We start from the raw sequence: 20,820 nt of genomic DNA, 5'->3' as shown, positions 1-20,820 counted from the left end.
GTGGTAGTTGTGTTTCGTTTCTGTGATCCCCTGGAGTCATTTCCCAATCATTGTGTTTTTCACAAATTCTCTGGTTTATTTTTGGCTGTTTCTCTATGAGATTATAACCTATTTTTGGCAGGTCACGACTTTGAAAGGCGAAAGTCTTACACTTTCTTGCTCCTGGCTGCTTCCATCTTTTGCTTTGTGCTGGTTCCTCACCTCCTTCCCCCAGTGAAGAAAAAATATGTAAAAAAAATTGTCTGGATCATTTTCTCTCAGAGTATAATCTCCTTGCTATTTAAACTGGGGCAGCACAGGAGGCTGGAATGCAAATCCAGTGCATCAAAAAGCCAAGTAAAGTCTGTGTGGCCTTTGTGAAAGGAGCAGGTGGTGCTTGTTTTTAATGATCAGCCAGTGTTTTCCCTTAAATGTGTAGTGCCTTGCTAGGGTGGCTACCTCTCTAGCTTTTGCGTCGTCTTCTTTTTACCCTCTCTTGGTGGCCAGAGTGATTCTAATAGGACTTTGCACTGCATTTAGATTAATATTAAACTTTATAGGTTAAATCTCACTCAGCTGTGGTTCATAAGCATTCAGTGTTTCTGAAATTCAGGGTTGAGATACGAAGTTAGGCCTTCAGAAGAGACATAATAAATCCTGGGTAGGTGGGCTCAACTGCCTTCTTGAGTGTGCTAATCTGTATTCCCTGTCAGGGATGGAGTCCAGATAGCTAAGTTTTACCTCACCTAATCTTAGTCACTTTAAATCCTGCCCTGAGTAATTGCTTGAGAAAAGCATTGTGTGGCTGACACACCTAGCCGCGGTGCTCTTAGGGATAGCTTTTAGTTTTCCACAACTTCTAGCTACTGTTATTTATAGGCTACCCACTTCCCCCCCCCGCCTTCATATTCCAGTGTGTTTTTCAGCTTCCTTGACAAATGGGAGGAACAGTAGTGACCTTACTGCCCAGGGTGGAATTGTCCTCTGGGAATGGGTCTGCATTAGTCCTGTGAGGCATTAGTCCTCTGTGAAGATGCGAGAAGTGGAAATGAGCAAAGAAAATATTGAATGTACACAAACTAGTGGGAATCAAATGAAGATATAAGCAGTATGAAGTTTTGTGCAGCTTTGCTTTTGGTTATTTGATTTGAAAAACATAACTTCTCATGTAGTTTCCTTAATAGGGTGCCGTCCTGAAACTCACATTCTGTATCTACAAGGTTAGCACCTTTACCTACACAGAAAGAGCATTCACTACTCAAGCATGTGGAGCAGTTCACAAGAGAAGGAGTACTGTTAACAAAGCTGAGATCCATACTGCTGTAGCTGAATTAAAGAGGCTTCTGACAATGTAGCAGTATTCTGTGACTCCAGAATTTTGGGTGATAATTCAACTTTTGGAGAGGAGAGTGGTGTGGTAGGCACAGACTGGTTCTTTCCATTTCTTTTTTCCCTCCTGAGCTGTCTCTACCAGTAACTTCAGATCCTGTATCATCTTTTCGTCTTTCTCTTGCTCCTCATCTTTGGCATCATCAAGCCAATTACGATCTCCTTCTTGAACTACTTAAAATTGCTCTTATATTCAGACTTGTTTAATTTCTTAAAGCTGAGTTGTGCTTTTTCTTCCTAGAGCTCTACTTCTCTTCTGAATTATTTCATACAAGTCTAGATACTTGTATGAATGTATACTAATAGTTTTACTTTTTAAAGTCATGGCTTTGAAGGATAGAAGTAGCCTATGAGGTAAATTCAGGTATAGCAAGCACAGAAGGAAGGCGTCCTTCTGCCAGGGCACTGCCTAATGCCTCTGAAGCTTGCTAACTGGGAGCCATTAAGGGGAAAGCCTGTCTTTGTTCTGGTAGTCCGGAGCGTCCTGCTTTACCAGGGTAGGAATGTACGGGCTCCTTGATACTACAGTTTATGTGGATGGCAGGAAAGATAGTCCATGTGGTGTTTTTCCACCTAGAGAGTTGGAGAGTAGCTCATTGAAAACAGTCCTTCCAAATCTTAATTGCTGGAATCCCTGCTAAATAAAGATTTCACAAACCTCATAAAAACACTGATTTATAGAGCATGTCTGGAGTTTGGGTGGACTGCTGTGAGATGTTCAAAGACAATTTGCTATTTAATGTGGCCAAAGCAGTATTCTCCAGTTGCAGAACTGATTTTAATACTGTGTTCTTAGAAGTTTGCTGTGCTGTAGGTATCTGGCACAGAAGATTGCAGCCCTAATGATTTTAGTCTGGCACAGAAAAAAAACAAAGGCTAACACCAAGGTTTTTCTGCTGGGAAGTATTAGATAAAATTACTGAGAGATTGTTTTACCTGCCCCACCTATAATAAAATAGCAGTTAAACTGGCTGTGTTCTTGAGTAACTTCATGTTCCAACTTCTCAGTGCTTATCATGCTGTAGTAAATCAGAGTAATTCAGGTCTTAATTATTTTTGTTCTTCATTATAGGAAGAGTTTACAAATTATGTGTTCGACTCAGTAACAAGTTCAAGCTGAGCTCGCAGAGCTTGAAGTAAATGTGTTTGCTGAATTATGAGTAACCAGCTTGAAGCTGGTGTTTCCAAACTTCTAGGGTGTGAAGGTAGAGGCTTAGCAGTATGTGTTTTACCCCAACGGCTGTACTTGGATAAAAAACTGAGGAAGGATCTATTTACCCATTTTGGAAGTACTTACTTTTGATATTTGCAAGGACTGCTTACTTGAAGAATTTAATAGGAAAGTATTTTTGTTTGGCTTCTCTTTTGATTTCACATTGCAAGAAAACAGAGTGGAAAATGTTATTTCTCTGAATCACTGACAGATGTTCTGTGGGCTTGTAGTGGTGGAGCTGCTGGTGTAAAGGTGTCAAGAATTCTATCTTTTGCTCTCCAGAGAGCTAAAATTTGATGTAATCAGCAATGATAATTCAGTTATCTTCCTTCTAGCTTGCTGTCTTGAGTGCATTTTGCAGGTACTCTTGCTGTAGTCCCAGAATGAGTGTTCTTCATTACAGCTCTTGTATACCATGTGAACATATGTTCTTACCTTGAGGTCCAGTGGAAGGCTCAAATAAGGTCTTTTCTTAGCAAGAATACCTGATTCTGTTTCATAGGATGCAAATTAAAAGTTATATAAAATGCAGATACAATCTTCTGGCATCTGGGCCATTGCTTTGTGATCATATGTAAGTGATACATGTGTGTTGCCCTCTCTATTGTAGTATTATTTACATAATGAAATGGTGGCTGTTTTGGGCTTGCTTTGTTTTCATTTGTTTTGTAGAGCAGAAGAAAAATACCAGTTGTGGAAAGCTTTAAATGTTAAACAACAGAGTTGTTTTTTGGTGGGACAGTCTTGCTTTGGAGACCAGAAGACAGCAGAGCCTCTCTGTAGTTGGGGAACATAATAAATGTAAGATTCAGAAATGTAAGATGATGGGTAATTTTTTATTCTTCTCTCTAAAAAGACAGTCCTTACTTTACATACAGCTTCCTTGGTTGCACTTTGTGGCAGCTGCTGTTTGTTTGAAATAGAAGCATGCCAACAAGCACCTAATTTTTGGTAATAGGATGAAGAGAGTACATAAACAGAATTTGTTTTGTAGGGAGTTGGCTCCTGGCAGGTTTCTGTATGGTTATTGTTAGGTTTGTTGCTCTTAATTGAAATATGTAAGTGATAAAAGCAGAAAATAGTGAAAGAGCACAAGATGTTCTGCTTTTGTGACTATTTGAATTGTAGTCTTCAAGACAAACTGTTCTGATCCACGTTGTGCGCCTGTGAGACTGTCAGGCTGCAGGGCCATTTGTTCATTAAACCTGCCTTCCCAGTAACGCCGTGGCCCCAGCTGAAATGTCACCAAATTGTGCTTTCACACTAGCCAGTGATCTGGTTTTTCTTCTGATCAGAAAGTGAACTTTTGAGAATGCTTATTCTGTTTTTTTCATAATGGAATAAATTCCTCTCAGATTAATTCATGTGAAGTGTCTGGAAAATGCCTGCCACCTTTCAGCTGTAAGAATTCTGTATTAACACCCAAGAAAGGATGGAAGGTAGTCAAGCGTTGTATTTTTGAGCCTTTGATTGCTTAAATGGTAGGCAGGCAGAGTTGCACTGACTCATGGGCTTAGTTGACCTACATTTACCTAGCTCTGATCTTTCTTCAGGCACTACGTAGATTGGTTAATGTTCTAGTTTTAAACGGCAGGCTAGTGATAAAGGACTGCAAGCTGTACTAAGAGTTTTGTCATATTTTATTGTGTTTTCAGTTGTCAAAAGCTTTAATATGCAACCGCTCCACCTCAAAAGTACAGATCCTATACCATTTTATCTGTAAAAATGGATTTTACTTTTCCATTGAGAGAATGTATCAACATGGAAATTTCTCTGGGTTTTAGGCAGCTATTTTGCCTAAAATACTACTGTTTAGGCTGTGATACAACTATAAACATACGGCCAGTGGTCTTCATAACTCCTGGTTATGAGCTGTTGCTTGCGAATTCAGAAAAACCCAAACAACCAAAAAAAACATGTTCTTCAGTCTCAAGATTTTGTTTGTGTTTTCATAAACAGTTTAGCAATAAGTTTCAAGGGATTTGGAAATTCAGAAAACCTTATTGTATCAAATTAAGTATCATCTATGTACTAAGTCTGGATATGTTTCAGCTCAAAAGGAAGCAGAACCTTAAAGAAGGTTGTCTTTCCCTACACTTTCCACATTGACAAACCTTGAGAAAATGGGGAAGAAGTAATGGGTGAGGGAGAAGCACCTTATTTGCTGCTGGGATGACTAATGTAAGAGTGTTTCCTCTGCTAATAAAATCCAGGTGCAGTCTTGTGCCCTCTTCTTTTTGCCAGAAAACAGACCGAATGTCTTCCTCTACTCCAGCCTATCCTGATAGCTATAAGAGTAAGTACTTTTTATAGGAGTAGCTCAGTGAGCAAGATTGTACAGCTTATGGTATACTTATAAGCTGTTTCATAATTTCAGTTTATATATGAACCTTGTTTTGACTTGTTAGGTCTTCTGCTTAGATACAGTTGAATTATTCCTTGTCACCAGTAAGTAAAAACTGTATTTTTAAGTAGTTTGTGCAAAAGCAGTTGAAGTGAGAGCATTTGTGGCATAAACTAATTTGACTGAAGATCTGAAGCTGTTGGTTATTAGATGAAAGTCACATTAATGCTTCTTGAAAGCAGAAGTTGACACTTCATTTTCCTAGCTTTCTTCTAGCACAGGTGATGCTAAGATGAGGGTACATCAGCAGTGCTATTTCTACTCATTTTTCTAGGACAAGCAGCTGTGTAACCTGTACTCCTCCTCCTACTTGTATTCCTCCAGGAGACTATTTGTGTTGCCAGACTGGAATACCGGTGGAGATTACATTACAGGCAGTGGGGTAACATTAGCATGACATGGGGAGAGCTTGCAGTCAGGCATTTTAATTCTTTGGGGTCTTCAAAGAACACATTTTTCCCCTCCTTTCTTGGAATTAGTTCTGTTGCTGCTGCTTTTGTGTGCATAATTAAGGTGCCACTTAGTCAATTACGGTAATCAGAGTTACTAGAATTGTGGAATCAGCTGGGTTGGAAAAGGCCTTTAAGAACTTCAAGTCCAACCATTGCCCGGGGACTGCCAAGGACACCACTAAACCATGTCACTGAGGACTTTCACATGGTTTGAGAACATATCCAGGGACGGTGACTCCACCACTGCCCTAGGCAGTCTGCTGCAGCGCCTGACCCCTTCTCTGTGAAGAAATTGCACTTAACATCCAGTCTAAACCTTCCCTGGAGCAGGTTGAGGTCGTTACCCCTTATCCTGTCAACATGTTACTTGAGAGAACAGACCAACCCCATCTCACTACAGCCTCACTTCAGGCAGTTGTAGAGAGCAATAAGGTCCCCGCTGAGCCTTCTCTTCTCCAGCCTAACCCTCCTCCCTGGCCCGGTCCCTCATCTGTTCCTCATCACACTTGTGCTCCAGGCCCTGCGCCAGCTTTGTTGCTGCTCAAGAAAGGTACGGCCTCACCAGTGCCTTGTTACAGGGGGGGATAATCACTGCCCTGGTCCTGCTGGCTGTGCTATTTCTGATACAGGTCAGGATGCTGCTGACATTCTTGCCTGCCTTGGCACAAGCTGACTTATGTTCAGCTCTGTCAGTCAGCACCCCCAGGTCCTTTTCCGTGAGCAGCTTTCCAGCAACTCTTCCCCAGGCCTGGAGCATTGCATGGGGTTGTTGTGGCCCAAGGCAGGAACCAGCACTTTGCCTATGCCTTCCCCTAGAGGAGACTATTATTTTCTATCTCTTTTTCTTACACAGCTGCAAATCAAAGATGGTTGAAATTTAGATGATACTGTTTTGGCATCGCTCTTAATCTGCGGCAGAAATCAAGCTCCCCAGAGTGACGTATCTTAAAAGATCTGTGAATACACTTAATGCAAGGTTAATGGTTGCTCTGCAGAGTAAAATAATCTCAAAAGTAGTGGGAGAAATGCAGTGTGAAATATGTGCTCCCAAAAAAGTGTGAGGATTCCTCCCGAGGAGCCTGAAGAGGAAGCTACGTAGGTTGCTGAGATAGTTTGGGAAGGAGAGATCTGCTCTGACTCTGAATGAAGCCTCTTAAGGATTATGTATCTTAAAAGTAAGTCTAGGGGTAATGTTACAATTGGAAATGGTCAAAAACCCCAAAAGAATACTGTGGGAAAGTTTCCTTCCAAATCCAGTGTCGGTGTGAGGCTGGACTCTCTTCCAGGCATCATTCCTGCTGTACCTTGTGAGTTACCATGTACACCATTGCCAACCATTTAGCATGCTTTTTGAGCAGATGCTTTTTATCTGAGGATATAAATAAAAATTAATTTTTGAAATAAGTAATTGAATGGTAAACAGTATTTTTTCTTGGAGAAAGCTTGATTTTTGTGTTTTTTTTTTTTGCCTTAAAATGAAATTTGTGTAGAGCTCAGAGTAATTAAGCTTCAATTTTTCACTGATAACTTTTCCTTAATATTTGGGCTTCGTTTGTTGTATGTGCTTCGGTTAGTGCAATGTTGATGGTAACAGGCGTGGATTTTGCTAACTGGGGCAGTTGAGCTGTCTGCTTCTATGCATTATCGCAGTTGATTTTGCTCCTCCTTGGCTCAGGTGACTTCACAGTTGTGGTTACTGTAAAGTGAAAGGCTGATGCTGCACTGGCAGGTCGGGAATGGTCAGTGTGATGAGCAGCTTAGCTCTGAGCACCTCACAAGCTCTTGCCTGCTTTGGGGCTGACCATAAGCAGTCTGTATCCGAAACCCACTTTTTCCTCAGAATTTATGTGGTGAAGTCCCACTCTGTTGCCTGTGATCAGGACCTTGAAGTACTGTGACCTACACCCAACTTTAGAGATTGATACAGTGTAGGGCAGATGAGAGTTTGACATTTAAAGGAATCAATTTGATCTAGTCCTAATGGGTATATTTGTTTCTTACACACATTGAAATTGGAACTGAAATAGACTGAAATGGCTTTGACAAAGTTCTGATACGTGCTAGTGCATCTCTGCTGTATGTTTTCAATGTGATTTAGGAAGTGTGGGGTAAATTAATCCTGACTTGTGTAGGAATTGTGTAAATAATTTAAGTAAACTGTGTTTGATTGTTCAAGTATTAGATTTTGTCAGTTGGAAAATATCAGAAAAAGAATGGTACCATGAGGCTTTTGAAATGACGTGGAATGGTTTGGAGTGTACAGGCTAGGATCCCAAAAGCTCACACTGATAATGAGATTATTTCTTGCTAGGGTGTATTGCTTTTATAAAATCCTAGCGCTCTCTTGCTTGAAAATGCTTGCTGTATTTCAGTTACAGATAAACCTTTTAAATTTGAAACAGTGGTCCAAAGAAAGTACTACAGTGATGTCTTTCTGAAGCCATTTCATAGCTAACACAGGTATTTTCTTGCATACAGTTAATTTGTATAGTGCCAGGCGCACAGATTCAGTGGAACATAGTGTGGATGGGGACAGGCAGGACCTATGTCTGTATTTCAAGCTGCTTAATAAGCAATGCTGTTTCCCCCTCAGGGGGGTATCTCCTTTTTCATCTCAGGGGGATATCTCCTTTTTCATTTAAGTTGTGCCTTAAAAAGGGTAAATAATTCTGTTGTGCTTCCAGAAATCTATTTATTGGGAGATGAGGCTGCCTTGAAAGGTAGAGGACAGAAAGGCCAGTTAAGTTGGGAAAGACCATCAGTCTTGTGGCCTAATAAGTATATCTTGAAACAATATTTTTCTCAGTTTATTATGTAGGGATCTTTTAACTGATTTACTTTGTGTTTGTAGGTATAAGGCATTGTTAAATAAAGCCTTATCAAATTCTGGTTTCCTCAGGCCCAAATAGATGGCATCTTTTTTGTGATACAGTCTGACTAGAATTGGATTTTGGGTTAGATGCTGGTAAATTTTTCAAGTCCTGTTTTAAATCGTGAATAAACAGTTGCATAGATACAACATTTTCTTATGTGAATACATCATTATATAGTAAAACAGTTCCATTAAGATACTATCAATGATCACTTTGTTTAACTTGTTTTGTGCTCATTAATTAGAAAAGAAGCACTTTCTTTTGCTCAGGAAGAAGTACCAGGCCTGTGATACCTCCGTTAAAAACACCGATAAATGAAGAGACTGTATTATCCTATAGAGGAATTAGGGTTGAATTCATGTAACTTTTGGTAGTCTGTAGTTGAGATTATAATTTGTTATGCTGCATGACTGCATCAAAAATACTTCCTATAAACATAATTCAGTTATGATTCACCAAGTGTTTTTTGTAGGCATGTTTTTGGAATATCATAAATTCCAGCTCTTAAGTTACTGAATAAAAATGACTTGGTTATATTGAGAGCATAAGCCAAGTTTAAGTCCTGTGCCAGGAACTGTGGAGCCGTTCAGTCAGGTACACTTTAGGGATCCTGTTCTCTTTGGGTATAGCACTTTGGTAGTGTCAGAGTGCCTCAAACGTTTGTATCACGGATGTTCCAGTTTATTTTGACTTTTAGAATTCTTTATTGACTAAACCAGGTAATATTTGTTTAAAACCACCGAAGATTAAACTCTTTCAGCACCTAAAAGTGATATATGTGTAAATTTTAGTGTAAGAAAACTTAATTTTATAATTGCTGTGGAACTTAGCTTTAACTTAAGCTTTGAAGTTTGTAAATGTAGATGGTTGTGAGTCATGCAAACAGCAAGTACATTAGTTTTACTGGAATAAACCGCCTAAAGTCTGAAAACAACCAAGTTGAGGATTTACCATGAGCAAGACTTGACACTGCTGAGAGCTTTTCTGCTGGAAGGATGGAGGATAGTAAAGAATTGTCTGAAATGATTGTCAGAGTCTGCTGAAGAAGAATGGGAGTGGTAAACTGTAATGTACTGGACCAAACTGACCTGTTTTTATCCATATACATAATTCTTGTGACTCTTAATGTGAGTATCTTTCCACATGCTAAGAATGTGTTATTACTGGTATTTTCCAGTCCTCTTTGTCTATTTGGTCAGTTTATTCAGCTCCTTTCAACTTTTCTGTCCCAGTATCCCTTTGCTGTCCTGGCTATTCAGATGCTATTCAGTGAATTACAACTGGGTTGGAAGTTTTAGACACTTACAGGTGCTATGAAATGCCAGCATGTTGAGGACTTCTTATTTGGAATGTTGTGTTTTCTGTAAACTAAATATAAACTCTCATCTTGGTGGTGATTTGGGTTTTTTATTTGGTTGGTTGTGCGGTTTTTTCTGTGGTCTTGTTAGGTACCTGTTTCTTTTTTTCATAGAAATATAGATGCAAGATATCTAGAAGTGTGCAGGAAGATAATGTTGGGAAAAGGCATTTAATCTTAGGTTTGTTATGCAATATTTGAGGCACAGGGGTAACAGAATAGTAAGAGCAGCTGTACCAAAACTGGTGTTTAGATCTCATGTATTTTTTTTTTACACCTAGGCAGTTTCAGTTATGTGCTTGTGCCATTAGGTAAGTGGTAGCCTTAATCTTGTGTAACTCAATAGTTTAGCAGAACTCTGGAAAATTAATTCTTGTTTGTTTGTTTTTTCTTTCATGAAGGATAAATATCTGTGTTGTTTTGCAGGGTATACCAGTGTATGCCTGGGGTTTACATGGACTATATATATATTGGTTTAAGACTGGTCACAGGATGAACTGCAGTTAGTGCAATTAGTGCTGTGTTTAGCTCTAGTGGGAATTTGAAGGAAAATTTACTGTATGCAGTTTTAAACCCTGAAGTACTTTGCTAAAGACTTGGGAAAGATGAGAGCTGGGGTGCAAACAGATGAGTTTCTGGCTCCCAACACACAGGTCTTTTGGAATGCTAGTACATTAATAGAATTAATAATGAATTTATTAGTTGTATTGCATGTAAAGCCTCTTGTAACGAAGATTCTTCTCTTTTATTTTTAGTACATTTTTGGGGAGTTCAGCCCTGATGAATTTAATCAGTTCTTTGTGACTCCACGATGCTCTGTTGAGGTAAGATCTACTTTAACCTTCTTTTATAAATTATACATTAAAGCTCCATCTCTTTGTGTGTATTTGAAATAGAACACTGCAATTACTTCTTTATCATTCTTTTAGCTTGCTAATTAACTGAAGATATTGAACAGGAATCTGCTTTCTGTATATGTAGATGCTAAATCATTTTTCTCACAAATAAGAAATTAATTATTCTACCTTCTGCTTGTCAGCTTGCTGAGCTGGAATAGCTGACACTGTAGTGATAGGACGTGGAAAGTGAGTTGTACTGGTACCTCAGCTTTGAGTTGCATATAGAGAGAACTTTTTCAGTAGTGTTCTTGTTGTTGGTAAGGTGGGTGGGCTTCTAAGTCTTGTGAACCTTTGGAAGCACAGAGATTCTTACTGTTTTTTAAAGGGTGGAGCACTGCTGATCATCAAAGCTATGCTTACAAGGAAGGCTGTATATGGGGTCTAAGAAATGGATCAATAATGAACTAATTACAGTGGCAGTGAGAACCACAGAGTGGAAACACTTGTCTATGTGTGTTTGAGTTCATAACATGCTACAGACAGTATTGTAGAATTTTATTTGTAGTTCTTGGTAGAGGATGACAAAACCATTTTCCTGTGTAGGGAGGAATATTAAGGCATTGTCCTAATCTCCAGACTTGGAAAATAATTTTTTTTGCTAGGTCAAGTTTTGTGGTTTTGCTCTGAACATTTCAGCCATGCTTCCGTCCTCCCCCCTCAACATAAAGGAAACAAACACTTCCAGCTGCACAAGGGGAAATCCTTTTGTCACATTTTACAAATCTGACGACCATTGTCAATGTGACTTAGTTTCCTGTAACTTAATTTCCAAGTATAATTAGAGTAATATACTGCTGAACAATAAAGGTGCATGAAGGGAATGGAGTGGGAAAGTTCAGGAAGAAAAACACAGCTTCTACCTGGCTTTAGGGAAGTAGGGTTAGCTTTGTAGCTTCTCTGGTGAGTGGGAAGTAATGCTGAATAGATCGTCAGGTAATAAATGGTTCTTCTGTCTATTTTGCTGTTTTCCCACTTTTAAATACAGTATCAGGAGTGTGACATTTGCATCCTATTTAGCGTCACCTTAAGTGTCCTACCTCAGCTATGCTAACGCTTACATTGTGGAAGATGAAAATGTCATACTTTGACTTCTGTAAAGCTGTTCTCATAAAGCATGTTGAGAAAACACAAACCTACAGCATTACAACCAGTCTTACTTCATTTTGCAGCTGTCTCAAGTGTACCACTTACTGGTTAGCTATCAAAATAAAAAACTGTGTTGAATGATGTTCCTTAAGTTTGTCCTTGATCTGGTTCAGTTCAAAGTTTTAATTATCTAGATGATGAAATAAAAATTATGCTTATTAGTTTTGCACTGTGCAGATATTTCAGAGAAAAGTGGTCTGAAAAAAATAGGGTGAAATTCAAGAAGGGCAAGACTGAGATTATAATGCTGCAGTGGTGTTTGACATACATTCTGTTGCGTGCAGTGCCAGTTCTGGGAAGTCCAAGCATCTGTTGATGCTGGTGTCCCTCTGAAATCCCTTACCTTTAGTCTGAAGGCTGGACTGAGGCAAGGGACTAGTTAAAGCTAAAAGCTGTCTAAAATGTCTCTTCATACATGGCATTCTTAATACATGTTCTATCAGATAACCTGCTGCCTGACTTGGCTCAGATGACCCAATTGTACAAAACAGGTCAACTCAGAAATCTCTGCTTCGCAAAGGTGCTGTTGATTAACCAGATACATGGGGGACCAATAGGTGCACTACTTTATATATATATTTTTTTTTCTTCCTTAATCTTGGTATTTCTCTTTAAGCCTTTGGAATTGGAAGAAAACAAAAGAATTGCAAGTCTTACCATAGAAAGTCTTCAGTCAGCAGTTTGAGTAACTTTTTTAGCTCTAACTATAACATTATATTGAATGTGTTCAATATTAATACGCATGGCAGGTTCTTAACAGCTTGGAGCCTGTTTCTGACCCACTGATTCTCATTTTTGACCTGAAAAGTTCATGTATTAAGATGTATTATGGCTCATAAAATGGTTTTACAATATGTATTCTTTTTATGCACTTTTTAATAATGGAATTTCAGTAATATTTTTCTTAGCATGTGCAATGCACTGCTGTGTGCAGGGCTTTGAGAAGACAGTATGTAAGTATCTGTAGCTTTAGAGAACTGAAGACTTCAGTGGAGAAGCCTTTGGTATTTATTACACCATTATAATGAATATTCAGAATAGCATAATAAAACTTCACTATACTCAATGTTTTCTCTCCCACTGTAGAAACAGTAGTAGTAGATGTAGTTCAGGTGTAGAACAGATGTAGTTCATCTGTTACCTGGGGAGCTGCTATACTGCAGTGTAGCAATGGCTCCCAGTTCATGCAAGCATAGGAGAAGGCTTTCAGCTGCTGGGGAGTTTGAGGGCAGGTAAGGGGGGATTAGAAATTCCCCACCTGTGGTTGCACAATAGGAAGGATTCTGTCGGCCGCTGAGGCTATAAAATGATGCTAGTGTTTTATACTAGACATAATCCAGATAGAAGTTGTATGCTGTGGTTGTGTTATGCTTAGGCTGATGATCAAAAATTTTGTTAAATGTGGTTAGAAACACCTTAGCTGAATCATTTCAAGCACAATACTGTAACTAAACCAAGCTGAGAGTTGAAAGATTGAGGTGCGACTGTTGTCTGTGCAAAACTTTGTTTCATCCTTTCGCAGATCATTTGTTCAACATCAGTTTCTGTCTAAAAAGGGGGTGTGTTCCTCATTTTGAAATCGTGGTGAGTTACTGTTGGTAAAGGAAGATTCTGGTTCTGTGAGGTACATTGAGAAGTTGATGAGGCTATGGTGTGTAACCATGATAGTCTTTATCTTTTAGTAATTGTGGTAATCTGCAAGGACACTTGAAGCTACAGTGTGGGATTTGATAAATATAGAAGTGTAAATTCAACACATACTCTCAGAAAATCAGACCTTACCAATGATGTTATTAAAGGATGCAGATGCTTCAGATGAAACCGGTGTCAAATGTTAACAGAGTTGCTTTGTCTTTCTTTTTCATACAGCTCCCCCCATACAATGAAACAGTTTCATGTGGTATTAAGTCCGTGGGTAAGTTTCATGGCGGTAAGAAGTCAATGTCCTTTTTTTTTTTCCTATTTATTTAAGCTTCAGGGTTCTGACACTTCTGATAGATTTACTACAGCTTCTCGTTAATCTTTAGAACTCATTCAGCAGGTATATGTGCATATATTTGGCAGGCATTTCTTTTTTTTAAATACCTTTATGGAATGAGATCTGTGAGGTAGTTGAAAATAGTTCATGGAACTTCAGCTAGGTAGGATGGACATGCTTACTTCTCCTTGATTGTGTTCCCACACAGTCTTGGTGCTTTGCTGAAATACTGTGGGATGTAGCTGTAAAAATGCAGGGGGCTAAAGCTTGCTAGAGAGCTTGTAGTGAAGAAACAAGTAACTAGCGTGGTGTTCAGTGTGAGTTTGCTGGCAGTTGCAACCTGAAGAGAGCTCTGCAAGCAGTGTTCAGTGTTCCCTTTGATTCTTGTTTTTTTCTGGCTCAGCCATTTTTCTAGAAAATACTTTTTTTTTTTCCCCGTTTTTGGTGAAGGTACAACTCTTGATGTAAAAATGTATTCCAGAGTTCCTATTTTAAAGCTGTATGAGATACACATCTGCTGTTGTCCTGAACCATATACCTTACGTGCACATACTTCATAGCTATATAAAGTTGACAGTTACGTAGGAGTTGCCATGGGATCATCACTCCACATAGTTTAAACCGAACATTGACAGTATTTTAAGCAGCAGGTAAATCAGTGTTTGTTCTTTTTTTCCTTGAACCAGCGTACAGGAAGCTGAGACTTACCCAGATGTAAATGAGCGGTACAAATGACATCCAGATCTCCTTCAGAATAATGCAAATGCCTGACTGGACATTTCTCAAAAGTACTTAAAAAGGCTCATGCACATAGCAGTGTTTAAGAACATCAGATGCTTAGTGACTTTGGCCTTACATTTAAAGGTAAATAAGATAGGCAGTCATAAAGAAGGACATCAGGTCCCATTTTGAAAGCGAACACACAACATTTCTGAAAATTGAGGAGCTTTATTTAGTACAAGACCAGGTTTAGGACCCTGAGTAGTTTTAATTAGGAGTTTGAAAAGTTCATTAAAAGGACCATATGGCATGAATCATCTGTTGTTGATGGCAGGGGCGTCCAGTCATATATTGCTATGTCTAACTATCGATTTAAGTTCTGTTCTTTAAGACTGAGATCTTAATGTTCAGTAGGCATACAGGAAGCTGGTTTGCACAAATGTTTTTCAGATCGTTCCTAGACCCTGAGAGAACCCCCTCCCAGCCCTGAGATTAGGTAATGACGGCAAATTCAGGTTTTGCCTGGAAAATGCCTTTAACAAGTTCGCACTGTATTATGCTGCCATCACAGTAACAATATTCATGCACAAGAAGCTGCAGAAATTAAAAGGGAATGCTGTGCTCATGCAGAATATTTATAATTACAATAATATGATATACACTGACGTGTCACTCTGCATATAACTTTTTTTCTATACTTACCTTCAGTATTAAACTTCATTCTGGAATTAGAAGACCTTTTAATACTTACTAGGGATAATCGCATCACAGCTGAAGCTGTAATATGCAGAACTCTGGTCAGGCTAATTAGTATATGTATTCACAGCTTTTGCTATAATACACAGACTTTGTCCTTGGAGCATCTGTTGATACTTGTTTCAATGTGTGTGTCATGTTGTTCCTGACAGATACATCTGTTCCAGTCCATTCAGGAACAGCACTGTGAACTAGATTGAAACAAAGATGCCCAGAAGCAAAGTTGAAAGTCAAAACAAATAGAAAAAATTACCTCTCATTTTCTTTAAACGAACCTGACACAGTCTTATGACAAATCAGCTTCTGCCAGTCTTTCCAAAGACTAACTGTACAGTAGGTATTGGTATTTATTATTCTAATCCTGCTGTAAGGTGTAAAGTTCAGTTCCTGATTTGTATGTTAAATGCTAGAGTAGCAGTTTTGCTTTTGGCAACATTTTAGCCTACGATGTTCATGTTGTACTTTCAGCTAAATGACAACTGTGCCATAATTGAGACATAATTGTTTTGTTTTCTGCTCCTCACTTGTCCTGAGTTGGCTTTTCTGATTGTTTAGAGTACAGAACGCTGTAAAATTCACTAAAACCAGGAAAGAAATACTTGACTGAATTAATTTTTTTGCTGTTAGCTTTCAGTACCACAAGCTCTGGAAGCTTGCTGGAGAGGAACACAGAAGTCAACTTTTGGTTGTGGTAGACTTGACTCACCCATGAAGGCAAACCACATTCTTTGTTTCAAAGCAATTATTATTTTATTTTTTTCTTTTAGCTGGGATTTTGGAAAAGAAGCACAAATCCCAGATTATTTTGCACTGGTGGGGTTTTGAAGTGTGCCCAATAATTCATTCTTATTACGGCTGGAGGAATATAAGGTATTGCCAGTTGTCGCTTGTGCTTTGTACTGTTGTAACAAAGGATAAGAGAACTAGCTCTTGGTTTATGCTCTAACTAAAACTTGCTCTGTAAGTAGAGGAACTAATGAGGAATAGTTTTGTTGTATACTTGTGTTCCATATCCCTTAAAACATCATGGCCTGCAGTTGAAGTAGATGACGCTGTGGCTGGTTTTGAGCTGTGTGCATCCTGACAGGACAGGCAGTGTACAATGTGGATAGCCCATTTAGTGCTGCTGCTGACCAGTTAGGTGATGCCTGAAATCTCACAGTCCTTCCCTCTTATGTGCATATCAAGTAGCAGCTTCCTACCTCCCTGCCTTTAAGCCGCTGATTTTTATCAAAGGAAACTTAAGCCCTCTTTTCTGGTTGGTGATAGCTAATCAGTGATTGGAGAAGTACTTGCTGAATGGTGGATTGACAGGCATGGTGTTATATGATGACATGATACGGTGTTATATGATGATTAATGGCAAGTGTAGTGTAGAGGTGAAGCAGATTTGAAATTCGGACTCTTGTTAATATGATTTGAAGAAGTCAGATGGGTATGGAGAGGTTTTCTTCATCTTTTTGTTTGTTTCCTTCCTTCAGTCTGACTGGCAGCAGGATTGAAATTGATACATGAAATGTGTTTACTTCTCAGGTTCGCAGATCAAAGCAGAAAAGCAATTAACGTCTGTATTACATATCTTTGTTCATTAATTCATAGTATGTTGGTATTACATAGGTAAGTCAGACCTCAGCACACATAGGATATTTTTAAATATGTACCTTGTAGCTTGTTTTGTTCTGACTTTTTTTTTCTTCAAATTTATTTTTTAAAGCTGTAATTTTCATCAGACTTTTCTAGAAAGTATTTGGAGAGATTCAGAACGGTTGCATTTACTGTTACCTATCAAAACATTCTCCACTAGCCTCTGTGCTCCCATAGGATTATTTCTTTAGGTGTGTGAGTAACTCTTTCCCCCTAAGAACTGTTGCTTGTTTTTTGTTGCTTTAAAAAAAATATAGTAAAAAAGGAAACAAAAAAATCTAAAACCACTCATTTTTAGTGTCTGTGTTACGCTTGAAAGTATGCATTTGCTGATGTGTCTTGCGTAATGCAAGTTGCACAAAATCCTCAAAGTTCAGTGGTGTATCTACTTGTACTCCTTTGGAAATAGTATCTCGTATTGTTTGGTTCTCTAGTAACAGTCTTAAAAATCTGAAATGTGTTTTATAGCGCCCCCATTTGAGGAAACAGAAAACAGTAAAAATAATGTCTTTGAGACAGTAACATCCATATCCTAGAGAGACCTACAAAACGTTCAAGTACTAAAACATGAGTTTACTTTTAGCATTCTGAGACTCAGTTTCATCAATTTTACCTCTTTATTTGATAGTTAAGAAAATAGCTGTAACTGAAGTATTCAGTGTTGCTAGTTCCCACACATGCATTATGAAACTAAATTCCATGAGATTGCAGTACTTAGTGACTGACAATATTTTGTGGTACTGCAGCCTGCCAGAGGAATATTTCTTAGCTTTCCTGTAAAGAGCATGTCAAAGTTCCAACATAGGTAAATAAAAAACCCCAACAGAAATCAAAACCAAACGTGTTCATAAATTTTTCAGTACTGCTTGTATGTACAAGTTGAATGCTGACATCATGATGTTGAAGTCTGTTACATATTTTTGTCATAAAATTGTCATGTATGTCATATTATAGTAATAAATTCGACTGTGATAAGTTAGTGATGAGCCTAGAATTTCAAAAGATGTAATTGCTTTGTTTCCATGCAGTTAATGAAAACTTGCTCATTTGTTAAGGGTTATGGTAACTCTTTACACACCAGGAAAACTCAACCTCCCCCCCCCCCGCAACACCAAACTATACATGTGGAAATTATTTTAAAAGTGAAACAGGTAAAGACTGGCTTTAGAAGAAGTGGGAATAATACTGCACTGTATTTTATATGCAATTATCTGGTAATTAAGTTAATACAGACTGTTGATAAAGTCATTTGGCTTTAGGAGTTTTTCGTAATAGGTGAATTTAATAGGTGTTAGTTATTTGGAGGAGCAGTCCTGTGGTTTGGGGAGTTACATATCCTATTTAAGAAAATCTGAATCATACTCTGTTTTCTTTAACAAAATGATATTTTTGAAAAAGTCTTCAGGATTGAGATGGAGAATAAAAATTATTTTAATCTGAGGGAATGTAGTTTGTTTTCTGAGATGTAGAAAAATACAGTTTTGTTTTCTTGATCTTGTAAGTTTTTGATTAGATGTCATTCACTGACTCGGGTTTTCTGTCTCTTGTCCAGGGGAAGAGTACCAAAGAATTGAATTTGGTGTTAATGAAGTGATTGAGACGCAGTCATCTGTACTAAGTAACACAGACTACAGTATTTCAAGTACTTTGAATCCTCAGGCTCCAGAATTCATTCTCAGTTGTGCACCTGCTCAGAAACCCCCTGACGATACTCTCAGTGAAACAAACTACAACTCCATTGACTGCCAGTTCACTGATACAAGCCTCACTTTGGACAGCGGTTCTAACGCTGAAAATGATGGCTTGTCTGGAGGCCTTGGACAAAGGGAGCGTAAAAAGAAGAAAAAAAGACCCCCTGGATACTACAGCTATCTGGAAGATGTCAGTGATGGCATCGCTCCTGCAGAAGCTCTTGTAAATGGCCATGCAAATTCCTCGGGACTAAATAATATAAACACAGAGGATTCGGAACTGACAGGAGACATACCCTCCCTCGCCACACCAAGGACTTGCAATAGCCCGGACAACTCTGTGGACTTCATTAATGAAACTGTCTCTGACGATTCTGTTTCTAGCGCACTAGACAATACCAGGACTGCAGGGCAGCCTGAGGTATGCTGTGTTACTAATTCTGAACAGTTTTGCATCCCCTCAGAGACTGGCAGAGATAGCCCTTTAAGGACAGCTGTTGTACAGTCTTATGCTGGTACTGATACTACTGAAAATCTTGGCGTTACTAATGGACAAACACTTGAATCCTCTGGTGAGGACACAGCTGCCAATGGGGTAGAATTGCACACTGTGGAAAGCACTGACTCAGACCAAGCTAAGCCTGAGGAAGCTTCACCTACTACTGAGGCAACAGTCCCGGTTGCAGGATCAGTCCATGTTAATCAGCCTGCAAAATCGTGGGCTAGTCTTTTTCACAATTCCAAGCCCTCTGCTTCCACATCTGTGGTCTATGTTGAGACTAAGTATACCCCTCCTGCCACATCTACTCTGGTCCCTGAAAAACAGGTTGAAGTCAAAGAGGGACCTGTTCCAGTTTCAGAGGATCCTGTAGCCATAAAGATTGCAGGTATAGTTAATACATGAGTGGATGTTACACTGGAAGGGTATTAACTCCCCTTGTAAACAGGAGTGTGCGTTATCAGTAGAGAAGATTCCTCTATTAATGTTCTTAGTAAGATGTCTGTTCAAACACTGCATGAAAGATGTAATTTAAAGCTTAAATTTGTTCCCAAGTAAACATCCCAATGAGACATTACCATGTTGTTGTCCTGGATACCATAAAATTATTGCTACAATGTCAAACTGTGTGATTAATTGATCTGTGATTTAAAATAGACTGGTGTGTAATATGGAGAATAGATTAGAAAAGCTTGTTCTCAAAATTGTGTGTTGTATTATCTAGTATTTACAATCTTGTATTTCATTACAAGAAGGAAAGAGTATTAATGTATTTTTATGCCAGAGTAACCAAAATTCCTAGGTACTTAACAGTAGCTTAAATGTAACATCTAAATAGGAAATTCTAAATCAGGAAGTAATTCTTTTTATTTATTAACATGCTGTTGAGAGGTTTGTCAGTCAAATTTTTGAAGAATTAACCATTATAGACAATATCATTTTATTAAGAAACAATGCTAGATATTGTCTGTTCAAGAAAAAAACATAAGGAACTGTCCAGAGGGTACATGAGGAAAGGCAGTGCGTGATAAAAAGGCTTTGACTGTTGGTCCTGTCATATTTGTGGTTCTAACGAGAAACACTAGAATGTGCATGAGATTGTATTTTGCTGATTCAGTCAGAAAACATGAGGAAAAATATCCAGTTGTTTGCATTTTGCATTTCCTTAACAACTGACTCATGGAACAAAACCTATTATTTTGACTACGTGAAGTAGTCTGTATGTGAAAAGGTTTGTGCAAAGTCCTGCTGTTCCTGCTACAAGCTAACATACAAGTACAGTGGCCTTTCGTGTGTGACAGCTTCAAGTTTTCTATTCTAACCAGGGGCTGACCTTGGTATTTCTGTACAGAATACCCAGAAGTATATGCTTGCCTCTTTTCCTTTCCTTACCCAGTAATGATTTCATTACTTAAAATTGTTGAGAGGAAAGCTGTCAGAATAATTTGTATTTCTGTGTATTTTTCACTTAGTCACAAATGCAGTTTACTGTTAAAAAGAATATGTATAATCAGGTGATAATGGTTTGTATAAAACCATACATGTGGAGTATGTTGTACTCTTAAAATATTAAGCCGTCATTTGTTAATGTATTTTAACTTAAAACTGTTTTGTGACAACTGTAAAGCTGCAATTGCTTGCCATAGAAGAAAAAGTTGGTTTTTTTTTTTAATGTTATCCAAATTGCTTCAGCTTTAAGTTAACTTTTTAGAGTTCTACTGGTTTTGTACTATTTTTTGCCACCAGGTGGGAGCAGAGCTTTTTGTTTCATCTTCAGTGTACTAAAATAGTGATGTAATTTTTAGACAGTTTTCTTCTGC

At 38.4% G+C, this 20,820-nt stretch overlaps 1 protein-coding gene across 2 annotated transcripts in view; it reads left to right on the top strand.

Annotated features, from left to right (window-relative positions):
• The window catches only part of USP10 (ubiquitin specific peptidase 10), a 51,241-nt gene that overhangs the window by 9,182 nt on the left and 21,239 nt on the right, over positions 1-20,820 (top strand). The window contains exons 2-4 of one of the 2 annotated variants that reach the window (XM_057401902.1): positions 10,423-10,491; positions 13,582-13,627; positions 18,363-19,388. In XM_057401902.1, coding sequence (XP_057257885.1) covers positions 10,423-10,491; positions 13,582-13,627; positions 18,363-19,388 — 1,141 coding nt within the window. Of the gene's footprint in view, positions 1-10,422; positions 10,492-13,581; positions 13,643-18,362; positions 19,389-20,820 lie in introns of both variants that reach the window. The other variant, XM_057401901.1, reaches the window with a different exon arrangement.

The sequence above is a fragment of the Pezoporus wallicus genome, unplaced genomic scaffold (assembly GCF_028554395.1).
Source record: "Pezoporus wallicus isolate ANWC-B61680 ecotype Strahan unplaced genomic scaffold, APGP_CSIRO_Pwel_v1 contig_7835, whole genome shotgun sequence".
NCBI lineage: Eukaryota > Metazoa > Chordata > Aves > Psittaciformes > Psittacidae > Pezoporus > Pezoporus wallicus.
The sequence above is the reverse complement of the archived record's forward strand: the minus strand, read 5'-3'. Positions and strand labels throughout refer to the sequence as shown.